This window comes from Physeter macrocephalus, chromosome 9, assembly GCF_002837175.3.
Source record: "Physeter macrocephalus isolate SW-GA chromosome 9, ASM283717v5, whole genome shotgun sequence".
Taxonomy (NCBI): Eukaryota; Metazoa; Chordata; class Mammalia; order Artiodactyla; family Physeteridae; genus Physeter; species Physeter macrocephalus.
Genome location: NC_041222.1, coordinates 93,087,407 through 93,106,476, shown reverse-complemented (window position 1 = coordinate 93,106,476; position 19,070 = coordinate 93,087,407). Strand labels below are relative to the sequence as shown.

At 49.0% G+C, this 19,070-nt stretch overlaps 1 protein-coding gene across 6 annotated transcripts in view; it reads right to left on the bottom strand.

Annotated features, from left to right (window-relative positions):
- Window positions 1-1,748: 1,748 nt before the first annotated feature.
- The window catches only part of SLC39A14 (solute carrier family 39 member 14), a 44,819-nt gene continuing 27,497 nt past the window's right edge, over window positions 1,749-19,070 (bottom strand). For 5 of the 6 annotated variants that reach the window (XM_028494185.2, XM_028494186.2, XM_007126305.3 and 2 more), the window contains 8 exons: window positions 14,043-14,320; window positions 11,896-12,082; window positions 8,662-8,831; window positions 6,472-6,594; window positions 5,801-5,989; window positions 5,476-5,683; window positions 4,201-4,385; window positions 1,749-2,180 (listed from right to left, as the gene is read on the bottom strand). In XM_028494185.2, coding sequence (XP_028349986.1) covers window positions 2,034-2,180; window positions 4,201-4,385; window positions 5,476-5,683; window positions 5,801-5,989; window positions 6,472-6,594; window positions 8,662-8,831; window positions 11,896-12,082; window positions 14,043-14,320 — 1,487 coding nt within the window. In that variant the 3' untranslated portion in view covers window positions 1,749-2,033. Of the gene's footprint in view, window positions 2,181-4,200; window positions 4,386-5,475; window positions 5,684-5,800; window positions 5,990-6,471; window positions 6,595-8,661; window positions 8,832-10,912; window positions 11,083-11,895; window positions 12,083-14,042; window positions 14,556-19,070 lie in introns of those variants that run through there. The other variant, XM_024130804.2, reaches the window with a different exon arrangement.

The following is a 19,070-nucleotide window of genomic DNA, read 5'->3' as shown; positions in this document are numbered from 1 at the left end:
ACATCCATGTGAATTAAGGGAAGCAAAATCTTCTGAAGTCCTAAGGTTTGAGTGTTATTTCCTGCTAGCTCCTGAAAGCAGTTTGAGGGAAATCAAACAGAAAAGACAAAGAATCTTCTTAAAACAGTAACAATGACAATAATAATGACAATATAAAAAGTTAGATTCCAACATTCAAGGAATTGGTTCTTTGGTAAAGACCGGACCATAACCCTACCAGGAGTCTGTCCTGATAGTTCATCTAGAATCGTGAGAGCTGACTTTTCCTTCTTCTGCCCATTCTCAAATCTATCAAAGTCAATAGGCAAGATGAGAAAAACTTATAAAGCATCACCAGCGGTTTTCCCACTCACGTTCTTTTCAAGAATAGTCCTGGTTTGACGGATGTTTCCCAAGGCGGTGGGGCGGAGGGAGGGGGGGAGAGGCGGGGCGGGGCAAAAAGCCAGGGTAGATGCTGCTTTTAACCACCATAGAATGGAACGTTTTCCTGTCAGAATGGAAAAACTAACGGGTGGTGGTGATGGACCAGGACTCGTCAGCCACGTGCACAAGTCAGTTTGCGAACACAGCCCCTGGGCTGCGACTGTGGGCACCGCTGAGGAAGGCTTCTGGAGAGGTCGGCTCCCCAGAGTGGCTAAAGAATCTCACATTATCAATATGATAATAATAAAGCAATTCACCTAGTGAACCTGGAGATTAGCTCCCCTCGAAGCCAGAGCTCTGAGGAGAGGGCTCCACAGGGCCGGCGGCTGGCCTACGGTCTCACACACAAGTCTATCAATCCGTTTTTCTGAAGAGAGTTAGAGCAATTCCCATTCGGTTCAATACAGGATTCGCCCTTGCTTGTTTGGGGTGAGGGAGGAAGGGGGAACCCCAGACGGTACAGCAGAACCCATGGGTCCTCTATTCTGCAAACCCCAGGGATGTCCCCATCCAAGCTCTGGACCTTCCATCTCAGAGTTCTATCACTGTTACTTATGGAATTAGTAAACCCCAAATGTTGCCTGCACTGATTCCATTTCTGATTACCCTTGTCAAGAAGACCACAAGCTGCACTCCAATTCTGTAAGTCAGCTTGCCACCTGTCAGCACAACTGTTGACCAGGGAGGTAAATCTGTGCAGTCTGCCCTCTGACACGGGCATCGTCAATGTGCTTAGAATGTGCTTCCAGGGAGTCTCCCAGGAGATGCAGGGTGGGGAAAGGGGGGTGGAAATCACAGCAAAGCCAACGGATTTCTCACAGGTCTCTCTTCTCTGCCCTCCAGTCTGCCAGTGTTCATCCAAAAGGAGGGGAGGTTCAGGCAACAACCTACCTGCTGGCTCACCTGGACGGCCATGAAACACCAGGTGCAGAACCGGTGCCAAGCATCCCAGTGGGAACAGGTAACCGTCCAGACAAGACACACACCCCCATCTCAGGGTGATCCTTGCCTCTCCCTCCCGCCCTATGCATCTGCTTCCAGCTTTCAGTTCTCTTTGAAAGAATTAGGCAACTGAACAGATTTTGAAAAAATAAGAGGGATTCCTGTCTTCTATACCTTTTCTGTAAAAATAGGCAGATTCGCTTAAAAATGGGTCACCTTGAGGCCGAGGAAACACATTTAGATTTATGGGCCCCAAACTATAGATTCACCTCCTGATATTTCTAACCAAGTTGTGGGCCCTGGCTATCTTTTTGCATTGTCGGGCAAAGGATTCAAAATGTCTCAGTGCTGGTTGGAAGAGAAAGAGGCCAGGGCAACCAGAGAAAAAAGTTAGTCTTGTCTTTTAAGCTGCATTCAGTTCCAGAATCACTCTGAGAAAGAAGAGGAAAGGGAGAGAGGCACTACCTAGAGGCTGGTTACCAGGGCAGCTTATTCCTAGGATACAGCATTTTAAAAACAGCTAACATTTGAATGCAGGAATACAGTCTCCATGTCACAGTTTTTAATAGAACTGCCTCTTCCGAGGTGCTTCCTGGATGAGGAGTCCTCGGGCCAGGGATCGGCAGCCAAGGGCCAGACTGCCAATCCCGCCGGCTACTGGCAGGGCCCTACCCGATCTGGATCTGTCCCGAATACATCGTGAGGACCAGCATGATGCTGAAACCAGTCAAGAGGCCCAGGTTCTGGATGACAAAGGGGATCAAGACACTGCCCTTCCTTTCATCCTCTTGGCAGACCTCGTTCATCTCAGGGAACTGAGGAAGAAGAAAAAAAACACGAGAGCTGCAGTTCCTTTCTTAACCTTTAAGGGCAGGACAATTCAGTCATATGTATATTACCTAACAATTATTACAACATTTACTATTATTACATTTTTACATTATAAGGCCACCACAATCATTAGTATAAATATATGATTCTCATAGTTATAATTAAGATATATAATATACGATTGGTTTACAAAGAAAATCAACAGCAGTTAACTTCTAGAACTTAAACGTTAGAGCCTTACTCCAAGATGGTTACCACTACTTTACAGCTATGGCAGTGAAACAAAGTATTACACATGCATGTAACCCTGGATGTGTTTAGATGCGGACTAAAAATAACCACTTTGATAAAAATTATTGTGATCTTTACAAACACTTCAAAAGGTCTTTTTGCTATCAGAATGTTGTCACTTGTTTGGGAAACTCAGCAACCATGTAAGGGGCCGGAGAATGGAACTAAGCATTGCCATGACTCAAGACCTCTTGCCGCTGGCCAGCAAGGCAGGTGACAAAAATACCCTAACCCCAGGGAGGGCCACCCACCGGAGGAGAGAATCTAAGATGTTTCCATGGGCTGAGGATGGACCATGGTGGTCAGTGCTCTCATCATCTCATCAAAAATACTACTTTCCGGGACTGCTCTGCTGGCGCAGTGGTTAAGACTCCGCGCTCCCAATGCAGGGGGCCCAGGTTCGTTCCCTGGTCAGGAAACTAGATCCCGCATGTCACAACTAAGGAGCCCGCCTGCTGCAACTAAGACCCAGCATGACCAAATAAATAAATAAATAAATAAATATTAAACAAAAACAAAAAACTGCTTTCTGAGGATATGGAAAATAACTCATGCAAACCTGCCAAAGAACCGTCATGCCAACAAGGAAGGAAATCAACCTTGTTAGTTATAAAGATGCAACAAATCAGGTATTAAACTAGCAAACGCAAAACTACTTAAAAGGTTATACCAAACGTCAGCGGGTGCGATGTCCACTTTCAGACACTGCTTATGATGTAAATGAAAGAAGGGTAAGCTTTTTAAAAAGCAATTTGGCAATACATATTAAAACCTCAAACCACGCATCCCTTCTGAACCAGCAATTCTTGTTCTGGAGAAGGTAAATTCTCTCACCAAATACTACTGCTAATGAGAAAAGGATGCTTTTAAAGAGTATGCAACATGAAAAATGTCTAGGATGTATTAAGTAAAAAAAGAAACCAGGATATAAAATTGTGTACTCCATGTGATTAGAGTTATTTAAAAACAAACACAATGCATTGAGATGAAAAAGAAACAAACCCAAGTGGTGGTGTTTTGGGGGAGAATAATAATGGGTAATTTCCTCTCCTTCCTTCCCTCCCTCCCCCATTCTTTATCTATAAGTCTCTATTCTGTAATACTTAAAGTAAGGACCCTGGAGTTGAGATACATCATTTTCTTTAACGACATATGCTAAAGGAACATAGGCCTTTCGTCCTTTAAAATCTAATGTCCCCTTAAAAGGCATTGAACAGTACACTTTTATTTACAAATCGTGTGGCATGTGACTTGATTCCTCAATAAAGTTATTATTGGTGGCGCAGCGGTTAAGAATCTGCCTGCCAATGCAGCGGACACAGGTTCGATCCCTGGTCCGGGAAGATCCACACGCCGCGGAGCAACTAAGCCCGTGTGCCACAACTACTGAGCGTGAGCTCTAGAGCCCACGAGCCACAACTACTGAGCCCACACGCTCTAGGGCCTGCGTGCCTAGAGCCTGTGCTCCACAACAAGAGAAGCCACTGCAACGAGAAGCCCGCGCACCGCAACGAAGAGTAGACCCCGCTCACCGCAACTAGAGAAAGCCCGCACACAGCAACAAAGACCCAATGCAGCCAAAAATAAATAAATTTATTTAAAAAACAAAAACAAAAAAACTAACTAATGTCCCTCAGCTGTCCTCCCAATCCAATGAATTTCATAACCCAATCCAGTTTTGCCTACGAGGCATTAAAACTATGGAAGACTTACCATATCAGCCAGAGAAATATACAAGAACATTCCTCCAGCCAGGGCAAAGATCCAGTTGGCAGAGAAGTGGCTGCCAGCTAAGATGCCGAAGGCCAGGCCCACGTAACAGCAGCAGGCAGAGAGGAAGTTGAAGAAGAGAGCCTGCTGGATACTCATGCCGGCATTGAGCAGGATGACAAAGTCTCCTATGGTGGGGACAACAAGAGGGGAGGGTGTGGACAGAAGATTCATACTAGGTCGTGGGACACACAACTTGATGAGGACATGCTTAAACGCTGGATGGAGTGTGGGTGAAAATCAAGATGGCCCCAGACTGGAGATCACGGTGACAAGACTAGGGCCCCCTGCACCACCACGCCGAGGAGCTGTCTCCATCTCTGAGGCTGGGAGTGTACAACCAGCCTAGAGGCTGAAAACAATGCACAGGATTTTCAAAAGAGAAAACCATCAGCAGTGGCCTCATTTCTCTTTTGATTGATGGTGAAACAGAAGGAGCTTCCTTCCTCAAAACTGCAATGAATGGTATTTTTCGAAAACAAAATTGAGACTGAGAGAAATTAAAGTAATTTGCCCAAAGTCACAAGCCAATAAATGGCAAAGCCAGGACATGACCTTGAGTGTCTGAGCCTCCAAAAAGTCTAGGCTTTTTACACTCTCCCTCTGATAAAACCAAGGACCTTCCAACCCCTAGTTCATCTCTTTCTTCTACCCACCAGACTTCTAACATACATCTCAGCCTTTGGAAGATTAATAGGATGTAAGAGATAACCTATATTGAGCACTTAGAATAGTGTATGGCACGCACTAAGTCCTTTTCACTATTTTTTCCTTTTGTTTCTTACGATAAACCAATGAGGCAGGTACCAGTATTAAGCCCAGTGTAGAGGTGAGGAAACAGCCACAGGTTATGGGACTCTGGGGAAACAACCATCCCGGTAAAAAATGCCATCACTTCCAATGATCAGTTTTCTTTCTTTTCTTTCTTTCTTTCTTTCTTTTTTTGGCCATGCTGCGTGGCATGCGGGATCTTAGCTCCCTGACCAGGGGTCGAACCCGTGCCCCCTGCAGTGGAAGCGTGGAGTCTTAACCATTAGAAAGCCAGGGAAGTCCCGTCCAGTGATCAATTTTCAACTATTAACTCAGCTGTTGAGAATTAGTGGTTTGATTTCACATAGCATACAGAATGTGTTAATTAATTATAACGTGGGTTCTGAAGTGGGGGAAGGAGTTGGCACAAGCGGAAGGGGCTGGGAGGCGGGGTGTCAGCACGCTTACCTAGCTCGTGTGGGAACTCCTCGCAGAGGATGGCCACCGAGGTGCTGATGCCTTGGAAGACAGACACGGTGAAGGAGGCACCAATGGCCAGGCCATCGATGAAATTATGGAGGCCGTCGCTCAGGGTGATCATCCAGGCCAGTGTGCCGATGTCAGAGTAGCGGACACCTTTCAGCCAGTAGCAGGCGCTCTGGGAAGCCTGCATGTCCTGCAAGAAAGCCCCCCTGTCAAAGGGTGGACGACGGACCTTCAAGGTAGGCCCGAGTCATCAAGGCCATTACCGCTTAAGGGCCCCTGCCTGCCCAGCAGTGGATGGCCTGCTGACCTGGACAGAGAGGGAGCCCACGATGACCTTCTCGTCCATCACAGGGGCCTTCCCATCCAGCTCGCCACTGCAGCGCTGAGGAATCATGTGGTCCAGATCCCCGTTCTGCAGCTTCTCCGTCACCCCCTCCTCCTGGTCCTTCTGGGAAGGGAGCGTCTCAGAGGCATAATGGCTGTGTCCGTGATGATGCTGGAGGGACCACAGGGAGGGGTCAGGTCGGTGCGACGCTCACCAAAACCACCCACCCGGCAGGAGCTCCAAGCACCGGGAAGACCTCGCTCCCACCATCCAAGAAAACACAAGCAGGCAATAGGACAGAAACCTAGGGCAAGGTGTTGGAAAAAGCTGAATCGAAGGGCCTGTGGTGCTGCCGTGGGACGGATCTCAGAGGAGTGACCTCAGGGCCAACGCTCATTCCTGCCAGGAGGCACAGCAAAGAACGTTTAGAGCTGCTCCTCGCAATGGCTGATGATTCGCCCTCACCCACTGCTAATACCCTCCTGAGGTGAAGTGAGATATCTACTCATGAAATAGTTTGTGGGTTTGAACCCATGGCGGGAGGATCCAGGTAAGCTCACTGGATTGGCACTGAGGTAACACCACTACCGGACACCTTTCTGAGATGGATGCTCTCCCTAGAGGCGCTTCTTTTACCAACGATTAGGCCTCACCTCATTTTTCTGCTTAAGAAGCATCTTCAAGACCTTCTCCGTGAAAAAGAAGAGATAAAAGCCCCCAAACACCACTGCAGACTTGGAGACATAATAATCTTCCAGAGGGTTGAAACCAAAAGCCTGTGGACCCAAGAAAACAAAATGAGTTTAAGAATAGAAAATCTTCACTGGTCCCCTCTCATCTCTTTAACCACTTGACTCTAGGAAAGGAAGAGACCGGGACAACATGTACTCAATCCCTTTCCAGCAAAAATCTAACCCTTGATGTTTCCCTAATGTCACATCACCAGACCTGCTGGGTTCTCTCTAGCTTATTTTCTGATGCAAAAGACAGATCGTCTTTAGAATTTTACTCTCAGGAAGAACAGCCTTGGAGGTGGCTTTCTACTTTTAATGAGGACTATGTCTTCACTTCTCCTGGAGCTTTGCTACAAGGGCAGACTCTGCCGGCAGATTCCATCTTTAAGGAGGAGACACTCGTGTTTGTTTTCATCGTTATATAGCGTTCCTGGCTGATCTGCCTGTAAACACACAGGGAGATGGTACAGTTATACTTTCTAAAATGGGAAATCCTTTCTCCAGTTAAATAGTAAGAACTGCGGCATCTTCCTGACTGCAGACCTCCCAGTGACCACAAAGCCAAGAAAGCAGACTGTGTGACTGCACGTGTCAATTTTGGGGGTTTTGTCTTGGTTTCTGGAAACTTCACTTATTATGGCCAAAAGAAAGAAAGAAAAAAAAGAATGCATTGGGAAGCAGACAGGAGCAGAAATCAGAATTCCATTCTCAGCGACGCTCCTGACTCGTGCAGGGGGGCCTTGGGAAAGTGTCTGCTGACCTGCTCCTAAGTTTTCTGATAGGAAATGGGCCTCTCGAATAAACGCCAGCCTTCTCGTGAATAGGTCCCAGATAAAAAGACCATCAGTACCAGGAACTCCAGGCTGCTTAAAAGCTAAGTGTTTTTTTCTTCTATTTTAAAGGGACGAGATGCAATCTCTTAATGTAGTTTTCTAAGAGACATTAAAGGTCAAGTTCTAGAATAGAAATTACTCATTCAGGCCAACTTTCCAGGAGAGTCAAATCATCTTAAGGAAAAGTGGAGTGAAAAGAGGCAACTAACAGTTCTCCACAAAAAGCACTAAGATATGAGCTCTTGTGCAGGTCAGATTCTGTATCTGTTAAATGGGTTCAACATTCCTTGTTTCCTACACATCACAGAGGTGATCTAAGGATCAACTCAGAAAACACAAAACCGCATCTTGGAAAACAAAGCGCTCTAAGGAGCCCGGGGCGTCATCTTTCTGCTTCACCTCCGGCTCATCCAGGCCCGTCAGACTACCCACAGTGAAGCGCCTCGGGATCCCTGCCATCAGCAGGTCTACGCAGAGACCACACGGGATCAGAAACTCCTCCAAGGCCCTGCTAAGCCTTACAAACACTGGGCTCCTCCTCCCTCATGAAGGGTTTCCTGGTTAGCCCAGACAGAGGGGCAAAGGTGCCATCAACATGTGTGAGGCCAGACTGGTGGGTTCTCTCCAGCTCATTTTCTTTCTTTCCTTCTTCTTCTTCTTTTTTTTTTTTTTTTTGCCAACAGCAAAACTTTACTGCGCACCTATTATATAAAGGCCCTTCCATGGATTAGGAGCTCATTATTTAATCCTCATACCTCTCTAGCTTATTTTCTGATGCAAAAGACAGGTTGTCTTTAGAATTTAATGTCCTGCTGAGGAGAAGTGAGCTTTTCATTGAGACCTATGGATTCTGTTGTTGGTGCCAAAAGCTCGAAATTGGGAGCCATAACATGACCTAACTACACTACCTCTCTTCACCCAACAGACAGTGAGCACCAGGTGTTTAAGAAACATTAACTCACGTAACCCTCACGGCATCACCCTGAGGTCCGCCCTTATTATTCTTCCCATTTTACGTATGAGGAAACGGAAGGACAGAGAAGTCAGGTGACTTGCCCAAGGGCACAGAACTTGAGGCCGGTGGAGCTGGGATTTGAACCAGCTCTCAAAACCTTCTCTAAGCTGCCTCGCCTCGCTCGTGCCTACATCCTAGCTTCACTTTCCTAGAGAGGACCTCCTCTCTAGGCCTTCTGTGGAGACGGAGGGCCCTCCCACTGTGTCCCGCCATCCCCCAGGAGGCGGCACGCTCCTGTGCAAGGGCCCTGGCTTGCCATACCTCGGGGATGAGCTGGAAGAGGGCGTTGGAGTAGAGGGTTCCAATCGCCAGAGCTATGAAGTAGAGCAGCAGCCTCTTGTAAAAAGTCTTCTTCATGAAGGGCACCACGCTGGCCCCCATCAGGGAGCAGAGGGAGATGATGGTCACACAGAGGAGACCGTACCCCCAGACTGCCGGGGAGGGGGAGCCAGCCCCACCCAGGACGGGGACAAGGGCGAACGCCCCACGGCACGGCAGCCGCCATTCAGGAAGAGAGGTGGAGAGGGCGGGAGGTAGAGTGGGAGGGGTTTTGGTGGATATTAACAAAGGAGGCAAAACAAGAAAAATCAGAGAGACAAGCAGGGAGGGAGAGAGAAACAGAACATTTGTTAGTGATTCAAGTTCGATGAAATTTCCTTCAATCAGCTCAGGAGAAACGGGGAGGAACTCGCGGTGGCCTTGGAACCCCGAGTCTCTCGCCCCTGCTGCCTGGTGGCTGAGTCCCACCTGCTAGCTGCTGTGCCTGGCAGGGCAGCTCCTGCCTTGGCCTGTAGCCAAGGTGTGCTCAGGCCTAGCCAGGGGCTGCCCAGCAGACTTTGGACTCGAGAGCTCTATGGAACAGGAAACCAGAGCAAGGGGAAGAGACCGATAGATTGTTGGGCTGCCGTGTTGGCATGTCTGACCCTTGCTATGTAGGCACATGGGACACTCCCCGCACCTGGTCTGCTCTGTGCAGGACGCAACGAAGTCGGACGTGCAGGGCAGAAGGGACGGACAAGTAAGGCCCGATGGCCACGAAATCCATTCTCTTAACATCTCAGGTTTTGTTGCCCTTTTTTTTTTTCCTATGACCTTGTTTTGTTTTTTGTTTTTGTTTTCGGCTATGCCCCGAAACTTGCAGGATCTCAGTTTCCTGACCAGGGACTGAACCTGGGCCATGGCACAGGAAACCCGGAATCCTAACCACTAGGCCACCAGGGAACTCCCTCAGGTTTTGCTTGATTTGTTTGTTTCCATTTGCTCTGAGAGGGCTGCAGTGTAGAGAACAGAGTTCCAAGATCACCCCGTCAAAAAATATTTCCTCTACCATTTCCCAGTGTCACACACTCCGGGCAGGACAAAAGTGAGCCAGGATGAGGCCTCCCCTGTGAGCCCAGGGGCGGAGTATGTACCATTATTGTATTCCCATTCAACAGGCAACATAGCATTTCATTTCCAATCTTGAAAAAAAATTAATAAATTTAATTTCTGGAGCTGAAAAAAAAGTAGCCCAAGATGAGGCCTGCCCTGAGAAGTGCTTGCTCGATTCATGTGGAATTCTGACATAGCATCAAGATGGTTCACCTTAAACCAGATTTCTGCCCTCATCATGAAGAGGGAACAGGCAAGGCAAGGCTGGGCATCCCATAGAGTCTTTTGATTGGGAAAGGCCAGGCAGCTGCCTATGGAAGGTGGCCATAAACATTCCCAAAGAAGGTCCACACATCACCCATCGCCCCACTGCACGTCCTTGCCTGAGCTGACAGGCAGGCAGACTGTCACCTTGGGTCTAATTTTTTTTTAGCTCCTCAGCGGTTACAATTAAAGAACAAAATCAACAAACATTTCAGAACAGTCAAGTAAGGGTGCCAGGAAGTCAGTCCTATCAGGAAAAAGTCAAGATGCAAGGTGTGAAGGATGGTGGGTCTCTCTCCTTTATTTGCTAATTTTGATTTCGCTTTTTTCATTAAATAGTCTTGATTCTATGTTTGGCCCTCTATACTGTGGATTAGGGCCTGCTTAAAAAAAAAAGGATCACGTACTTTTTAGGTCAATACAACTTTTCAGTCGGTAACCTCTTTCCTTTCACCTCATTCCAGGTGGATCATCTCTTGGTGGCCACACCTGAGTACGGCCAGGTCCTCTACTTAGAGCAGAGCGGGGTCCAGAGGACCAAGGGCAGGGACAGCCACCACCGGCTGCTTTCCTTTCCAGCCCTGCCGACAGGGCTTAGGAAAGGCACTGACTGGGGAAGGAGGCTGACAGGTCGCCAGCATGGGGGACAAGTGCTGAGAGCCTTGCATCTGACATCCCCTGAAGAGGCCAGAGGCAAACCTGGGTGCCCCAGGAGTGAGAGGAGGCCCTTGAGATCCAGAGGCAGAAGTCATTTGCATCCCTTGACATGAGGAAGAAGTTAATGTTTCAGGTGGCGGCTGTCAGGTGCCTTGGAGCACAGGGTCGGGGAGGGGGCGCCCCAGGGAGAGAGGACGCGCACGTTTCTTTTCTACTGCACCTCTGGGATGAGCTGGAAGAGCGCGTTAGAGAGCAGCGTTCCAATGGACAGGGCGATGAAGTAAGTGAGCACACGGCTGAAAAACGCTTTCTCTGTGCATGGCAGGACGAGGACTCCCAGGAGAGAGGCCAGGTTAATCAGTGAGACACTGAGGAAACCAAAGCCCCACACTGTGGAGGAACAAGAACAGACGACGGCCTCCATTACTGAGGGTGGAGATACTCTTGCTGCCGGGGGGCAGCCCGCTCTGAACTCAGTGGCAATCGGGGCAGACAGAGATCCGCCAACCCATCAGTAAATGCTTGTTGGGTCCACCTCTTGCTGGGTGCTGTGGAGAAGCCTAAAAATATACACCAAAGCTGCTATCCAAAAGCAGCTTACCTTTCAGATGGAGGGGCAGATGAAAACATGAAAGGCTATAGACCATAGGAGTTAAATAACGACAGCAGGAAACGACGTGGGGTGTGACACAGGTGGCACATGCTAGGTACCAAGTGCCAGGCCGCTCACACCAGCACGACAGGATTGCAGGAGGTCGATCCGGGCCCAAGGGAGCCGTGTGCACACACAGGCCACGGTGAACCACTGCGGCTGGAGCAGGGGTACCGGGCAGGGGAGGGGGAGGAGGATGAAGTGGGCCGAGGGCAGGCTGTGAAAGGCCTTAAATGCTAAACTCAAAAATCAAGGTGTTGGCCCCCTGGTAGTTTAATGAAAACCAAAACGGAAAAGTGACCAAAAAGAGCACCTCGAGGCTGGTCCAAAAGCCCCACAACGGAACGCTCACCAGCCACGCTTCCCGGCCTGGCAATGTGCTGGACCGGTCTTGGGAGCGCACGAGATACTCATTACTCCAACTCGCCCCTCCCGACGATAAGAGGATGATAACCGGTCAAACAGTCAGCGGGCAGCTCTATCTGATCAGCCCAGCGGTCCTCGTGCAGACAAACACGGACACCAGGCCCTGCCTTCCCGTGCCGGCTCACCTTCAACTGAGCTGGGCCTCCCCTCTTCTGTCTGCTCGTTCTCCTCATTCTCCTGGTTCTCGGAGGAGCAGGCCCGGGAATCCAGCTGCTGGAGGATGGTGGGGCAGAACTCCTGGAACTCACGCCCCCCAATCCGCAACTGGTCGCTGAGGTTGTGGGCAGCAAAGAGGTCTCCAGAACTGAAGCACTGAAACCAAGTGGGAGGGGCAGAAAGCCTCTTAGGACCCAAAGTCACACCTTGCCCCTGATGAGCCTTCCAAGATGGAAAATAGAAGATGCAACTGTCCAAATTTCACGGGACCTGCAGACTAATTTCCAAGGATGAGAGCAAAGTGGTCCCTAAACTTGAAAGACTGATAAGTAATCTTAGAGATCAGCCTCCCATACATACCTTCCACTCACCCATCTGTAAATGGCTACCCAGAAGTTCTGGGAACAACCAAATTCCAATCATTATGACCAGGGTGTGGCTTCGGGGAGACATGCCTCTATGTGCGTACCTGAAGATACAGCTTCTCCCAGATACCAAATCTGGCCACATTACAACAGCCCAGGGAGCTATTACAGTAAAATGCAGATTTCACATACTTCTCCAGAGCTATTGAGCACAGGTGTCTAAGAGGAACAGTAGTCTCCTGGACCATATACAGTAATGTCCCCAGCCTGCAGGATGTGTTGGCAGAGATTGGGGAAGGAAGCGGGGGAAATCTGAAGACTCAGGGTCTGCCAGGGAGCAAGTGTGGGCTGCCCAGCGGGCATGAGCTCTCAGTTCCCTTGGGAGGCATCAGGTTAAGTGGTTCTCACACACTGTTCCCGTGAAACACTGCCATTTTACTTCTACTTAGACAGTTACACGTCAGTCTTTCACTGAGTTTGGTTTTACGTGGCTCTGTCTCTGAGGGAGCCAGCCCTCTGGGAGTGCCGACGAGTGAGGGTTTCTGGGCCTACAAAGCTGGGAGCTGGGACTTCCCTGGTGGTTAAGACTTCGCCTTCCAATACAGGGGGTGCGGGTTCAAACCCTGGTCAGGGAGGCTGGGATCCCACATGCCTCGCGGCCAGAAAACCAAAAAACAAAACTGAAGCAATACTGTAACAAATTCAATAAAGACTTTAAAAATGGTCCACATCAAAAAAAAATCTTAAAAAAAAAAAAAATGCTGGGGGCTGGACCTGGTGACCCCAAAATCCTGCTGCTGAGCCGGGAGGCCTCTGGGGTCAGGCTGCACGAGTCCCCCAAGGCAGCCGCCCCTCCGACTCAGACGTGCACCGCGCCCCCGTGGCTCTGCATACACACCACATGGCTCCCCCAGCCTGGCCACTCGATCTCTCCAAACTCTGCTCTCCTTCAAGGCGAAGCTCCAGGACACCCCACGCAGAAGCTTCCTTGACCATCTAGTGCATACTCACCTGCTTCTCTCATTTCTGAATCCTATAATGACTATCCAAGCCACAGCATCTAGCACTTCATTTGAATATCAGTTAACTCTGTTCTTGGTTGGCTGAGCTTCCCATCTTAAAAGTAAACTCCCTAAACATGACTCATTTTTCTCTATTTCTCACAAACTCAGCACAGGGAACAAAGTAGATATATAAAGACGTTGCTGGCTGACTTATATTTGGCTGCCACAAACAGCCTCAGACTCTGATTAATTAGCCAAGATGATATGGAAGACAGAACAGAGAACCAGGAGCCAAAGGACCTGAGTCTTAATCCTGGTCCCTCCAGAACTCACTGTGGGTCCCTTAGTATCTCAGTACATACAGGATATAATGAAGATCTGCCACCTGCACGTAGAGGTACTTTGAGGCTCACCTAGGATAACGGGCAAAGGGCTTTGCACAAACTCTATTAGAAATATTAGCTGGCCCGGGAGCTCCAGCTTACCAGCAGTTCCAGGAGATCCCAGTGCAGCTCTGAGGAAGGGTCTGGCGGGCTGAGAGCCCCTACTTCATGGCTGCCCTTTGCTAAGGGCTTCAAAACACCCATGTAGGAGGTTGGGAGGCGCTGCTGGAGACTCAGACTAGCTGATCCCGACCGTGGGGGAAGCAGTGGCCCCTCTGCTCTGTCATCAAGGCTCGCCTGCCCCCAACTAGATTGGGAACCTTGAAAGGACAGAGACGGTGCTGGGCAGAGCCGGGAGCCTTACCGTCGAGAGGTTCCTCGGTCCCTGCACGGACTGGGAGACGTTGTCCCGGCCCACTCCCACGTCCAGGTGGTTGAGCAGGGCCTTCAGCTGCTGCAGGGTGAGGCTGTCGCCCTCCCCGTAGCGATGCATGAGGTTCTGCAAGAAAGAGGCTGCGCTGATGGCGGGTGTCCCCACGGACACAGCGTGAGCCTCAGGAGCAGCTGTCCACACGCCAAGCAGAGCCAGCAGGAGGCAGCTGGGGAGGGCTGGGTGCAGCAGCTTCATGGTGACAGGTGAGGCTGCAAGAGGAGAAGGCCAGGTGAGGGCAAGTCTTAGGACACCCATCCTCTCCTTCCACACCGGATCCGTCAGCTGCGCTCCAGACAGGAGGGTCTCTCTTCAGACTCTGAATCTAGTTGGTATCAAAACTGACTCTTCACCCCTTCTCTAAGCCCTCTGCCTAGCTTTTGAGAAAAATCCTTCTTTTGAAACAGAAAATAAAAGAAAACAAATTCAATAGGTTTGACCAAATTTGAAAAGAAAAAAGTATAGAAAAACTATGGGTGTTTAAAGTCCTTATCTTTTTAGAGATACTGAAATCATCATGGGTTAAATACCTTACTTGGGATTTGCTTCAAAATAACCAAGGAGTGGATATTTGCATTAGAGTATAGATGAGACAAGACTGGGCATGAGTTGATAATTGTTGGAACTGAGTGATGGGTAGGTGGGAATCCATGATACTATTCTCTCTACTTTTGTATATGTTTGAAATTCTCCAAAGGAAAATCTAAAAAAAAAAAAGAACACTACCACTTAAAGAGGGGGGATAAAAAACAGACTGGGAAAAATATACACCATCAAACATGCCAAAGGATTATTTCTATACTACCTAAATTAGGGAACCAACATGAAAAATACTCAGTCTCCCTGGCTTGTTAAGAATACAAATTTAAAAGATGGAGGGTGCTACTTTGCTACTTATTAAAATAGCAAAACACATTTTTTAAAAAAGATATAAAACCAAATGTTAGTGAGGTTAAACAACAGAATAACATACTTCTGGGGGCTGTATACATAACATGACTCTGGAAAAGTTATATGATAATAAATGTATTTAAATCCTTTAATAACTCTACTTCTAGAATTTACACGAAGAGAAGCAATCCAAAAATATAAAGGCTATTGGCAGAAAGATGTGTTGTGGTCAAGTGGATTATATCAATTTCATGCAATAGTATGCAGTTATAAGAAGGAGAATCGTGGGCTTCCCTGGTGGCGCAGTGGTCGAGAGTCCGCCTGCCAATGCAGGCCACACGGGTTCGTGCCCCGGTCCGGGAAGATCCCACGTGCCGCGGAGCAGCTGGGCCCGTGAGCCGTGGCCGCTGAGCCTGCGCGTCCGGAGCCTGTGCTCCGCAACGGGAGAGGCCACAACAGTGAGAGGCCCAAGTACCACAAAAAAAAAAAAAAAAAAAAAGGAGAATCGTGAGTTTAATGTTAACTAAAGAAGCAGAACAATTATGTAATCAGAGTTAAGAACTGAGAAGGAACAGAGAAAAAAATGAAAGCTTCCAGTAGCAGGATGGATGATTTTTCTTTTGTTAATCATTTCCCTTAGTATAGTTATAATTTAATTTGTGAAATAAACAAATACCAGGAGGGGAAAATGAGCCTCCTATTTAATCCAGGCACTGCAGTTATTCCCATGCCTCCCCGGGGCACCCGGGGCTCTGGCATGATGCCTCACGCGGATCACTCCATCTCCCCGACCTTGCTTGGGACAGAGGAACCAGAGCAAAGTGGTTAAGAGCAGGCTTATTTGCATCCTGACTCTGCCGTTTACCAGCTGTGTGATCTTGGGCAAGTTATTTAACCAGAGTCAACACTCTACGATCACCCAGAGCGGTGATAGAGCGTACCATGGCCTTTAGGGTCGGGAAGACCTGGCTTGAATTTCCACACTGCTGCTTCCCAGAAGTGACCTTGGCCAAGTTACGTAGCCTCTCTCTCCGCACTTCAGTTTTCTCAGCTATAAAATTTGTACCCACCTCATTGGACTATTGTGAAGATTTAACGACATGAGCTTTGGCAAGGGACTGGACTCAAGAAAGCACTCGATAAAACATGGCTATGATTATCCTAAGACTTATAATTGGCAGGGTTCCTCCACTTTGACTCCCTCTCAGATATTAAGCTGCCAGTGGAAGCACAGTGGCCGACTTTACTCCACGCCTACATCGCACAAGTCCCCGACCACAAGCATACCCAGGACATTCCAGGCTTTAGGCTCCACACACGGGGCACGCACAGAATCTGGAGACATAAACCATCACTCTTCAGTGAATATACTTCGAGTCACACAAATGAATGGATTAGGCATCAGCCAAAACGATAGTCTGTACAAGTGCTACTTTGAGACTAAAAACTCTCAAATCTCCACCAAGACCCAAAAGTTAACTTATAGTGAGGAGGGTGGATCTTATCCAAAAGAGCTAAACCCCACCGTACAAAGAAAGCTGTTCTCCGCCCGACCACACTGTGATTTGTCTAAGGCGTGTGCTGTACTGTTAAAACAAAGGGGAGGAGGGCTGCATGGGTTTAGGAAAGGGGGTGCAAAGAGATGAGGACAGCAGCTAGCAGTCCCAGTGTGACCTTACTTGAAGCACCTGACACTCACTGATTCCTTTAAGAGAAGGCAGGACATTTATCCCCACGTAACAGATGAGGAAACTGGGGTTTGGGGATCAGGGAATGTGGTCCATGACCAGCAAGTAGACCAGAAATTGAATTTTTCATGAACTGAAGCCAGGTCTGAACGACACTAAAGTCAGGGCACTCTTAGCCACTGTCCCCTCTGTGTGGAGACACACACATACATGCCCCAGGTCCCATGCAGAAGCCACCAAAGCCCGCGTGTCTCTGGGCAGATCTACCCCAGTTTCTACAAGTCCCAGCAAGCACCCCAAATCCAGGCGTAAGATGCCCTGAAGACCTGTGGAGGAAACCCCCCAAGTGTGTAACACAGACAGGCTGTGTTACAGGGTTCCCTCTGCAGAATCACTTCAACAAAACAAGCAATCAAATTCATCTGCAGCAACTTCAGAACGCTCACAAACAAGAGACACGCAAAAACACTTCAAGGCCGAGACACCTGGGGTACTTGTAGCTGTACCTGGACAGGCATCCACGTCAAGGTAAGCATCGACTCAGCGTTTGCTCTCCAGTGACCCAGGGGCCCCTGGGCCCCTCCGCCGGCAGCTGGGAGTGGGTGGGGCGGAGCCCTCCCGCCTGGCCCGCACTCCAGACACGATGCCCACCCCAAAGTCAGAGGAGAATCTAGAAACAGCTGGAGGGCGGTAAGGAGTCCTGGTCCGGGGATCCTGGACTCGTTAAAGACACTTCAAATCCAAGTGACCCTGGCTTTTTGGCAGACATGAAAGGGGAGCTTTCTGCACCAAAGGAGATGTAAGTTATTCGTAGGAAAAAGAAGAAAGTTTATAAGAGATTCTTTGGAGGAAAGAAAGAAGAGAGGAAGAGGACACATACAGCTCCGGAGCAGCAGGATGGTGAGGCTGGGCAGGGGTCCTTGCCTCCAGCTCCAGCTGCAGGAGGAAGCCCAAGCCTGTTCTATTAAGTCCAAGGAAACAGGCGGCCCCGGGTGGGGGCTGAGCCAGCCGCCCTCAAGGCCACCTTCCTTCCAGGAGGAGTAAGAAGAGCCCACGGGGCCAGGCATTAAAAACAAGCTGCAGACGGACAAAGGCTCGAGTATGCTGTTGGCTCAGAGGACCAGGCTCCCCGACTAAAGAGAAGCTGGAGTCTTCTCCACCCCTTTGTTCACCTGGCTCAGGTTCCAAGAAGTAAATTATTTTAGTGCCTTAGGTCTGTCTTCAAGGCGCCAGACCCAACCTCCCCGGGGCGGGGGCGGGTGCAGGGTGAGGTGAGAGTCGACAGGAGATGCTTGGGCTCCGGACCCTCTGTGGAGCTTCAGAAGTGCCTTCCTACCTTGGAGGCTCCCAAATCAGATTCCACCTGCCTGTGTGGTCCCTTCACTTGGCTCAGAAGTATCTCATCCTGGAAGTGGCACTTCTGTCCCGTGGACATAACTTTACTCTTATATTTACCATGCTGCATTTTTTCCATGCCCACCCCCTGTCTCAGAGATGAGCAAACATTTACTTCTCTTCGTGGGGACAGAGTAGTGACTTTCCGTGAGGCTTGGTCCAGGGACTGGACATTGATGTGAGCAGAACAGGCAACGGAGACCCGGGGGGCCTGGGAGCCGCTGGGCCTCCCAACACCCACTCCCTTCCCTGACCACGAGCTGGCCAGACAGCCCACCGTTCTCCCTCTCAGGTTCCTCTGGGCTGAGGAATGGGACGTGGAAGGTAAGATCTAATGCTCCAGAGACAAACATGGCTAAGGCACAGCAGTTTCCAAGGCCAACTGGTAAGTCACAGGAAATGGGCAAAGGATGGGTTTGGGACCCTACCTCCTCTGTGCAGCACCCTATGCCTACTCTGCGCCCCCTCAGAGCACAGGCTATGTGGGAGCACAGTGAATTTGAAGGCTCGAACTCTTCAGCTGCGATGCTAGTCAGTGGCAGGCCAAGGCGTGGCGTGTGTGCAAGTGCCCTTGCACAAGTCTGAACTGGGCTTTTGCAAAGCACTTGAGTTAAAACTGAGAAAAGACTGATGGTCCAGGACTTCCCTGGTGGCACAGTGGTTAAGAATCCGCCTGCCGTAAGGCCAGACACTATCAAACTCTTAGAGGAAAACGTTGGCAAAACACTCTATGACATAAATCACAGCAAAATCCTTTTTGACCCACCTCCTAGAGAAATGGAAATAAAAACAAAAATAAACAAATGGGACTTAATGAAACTTAAAAGATTTTGCACAGCAAAGGATACCATAAACAAGACCAAAAGACAACCCTCAGAATGGGAGAAAATAGTTATAAATGAAGCAACTGACAAAGGATTAATCTCCAAAATTTATAAGCAACTCATGCAGCTCAATAACAAAAAAACAAACAACCCAATCCAAAAAT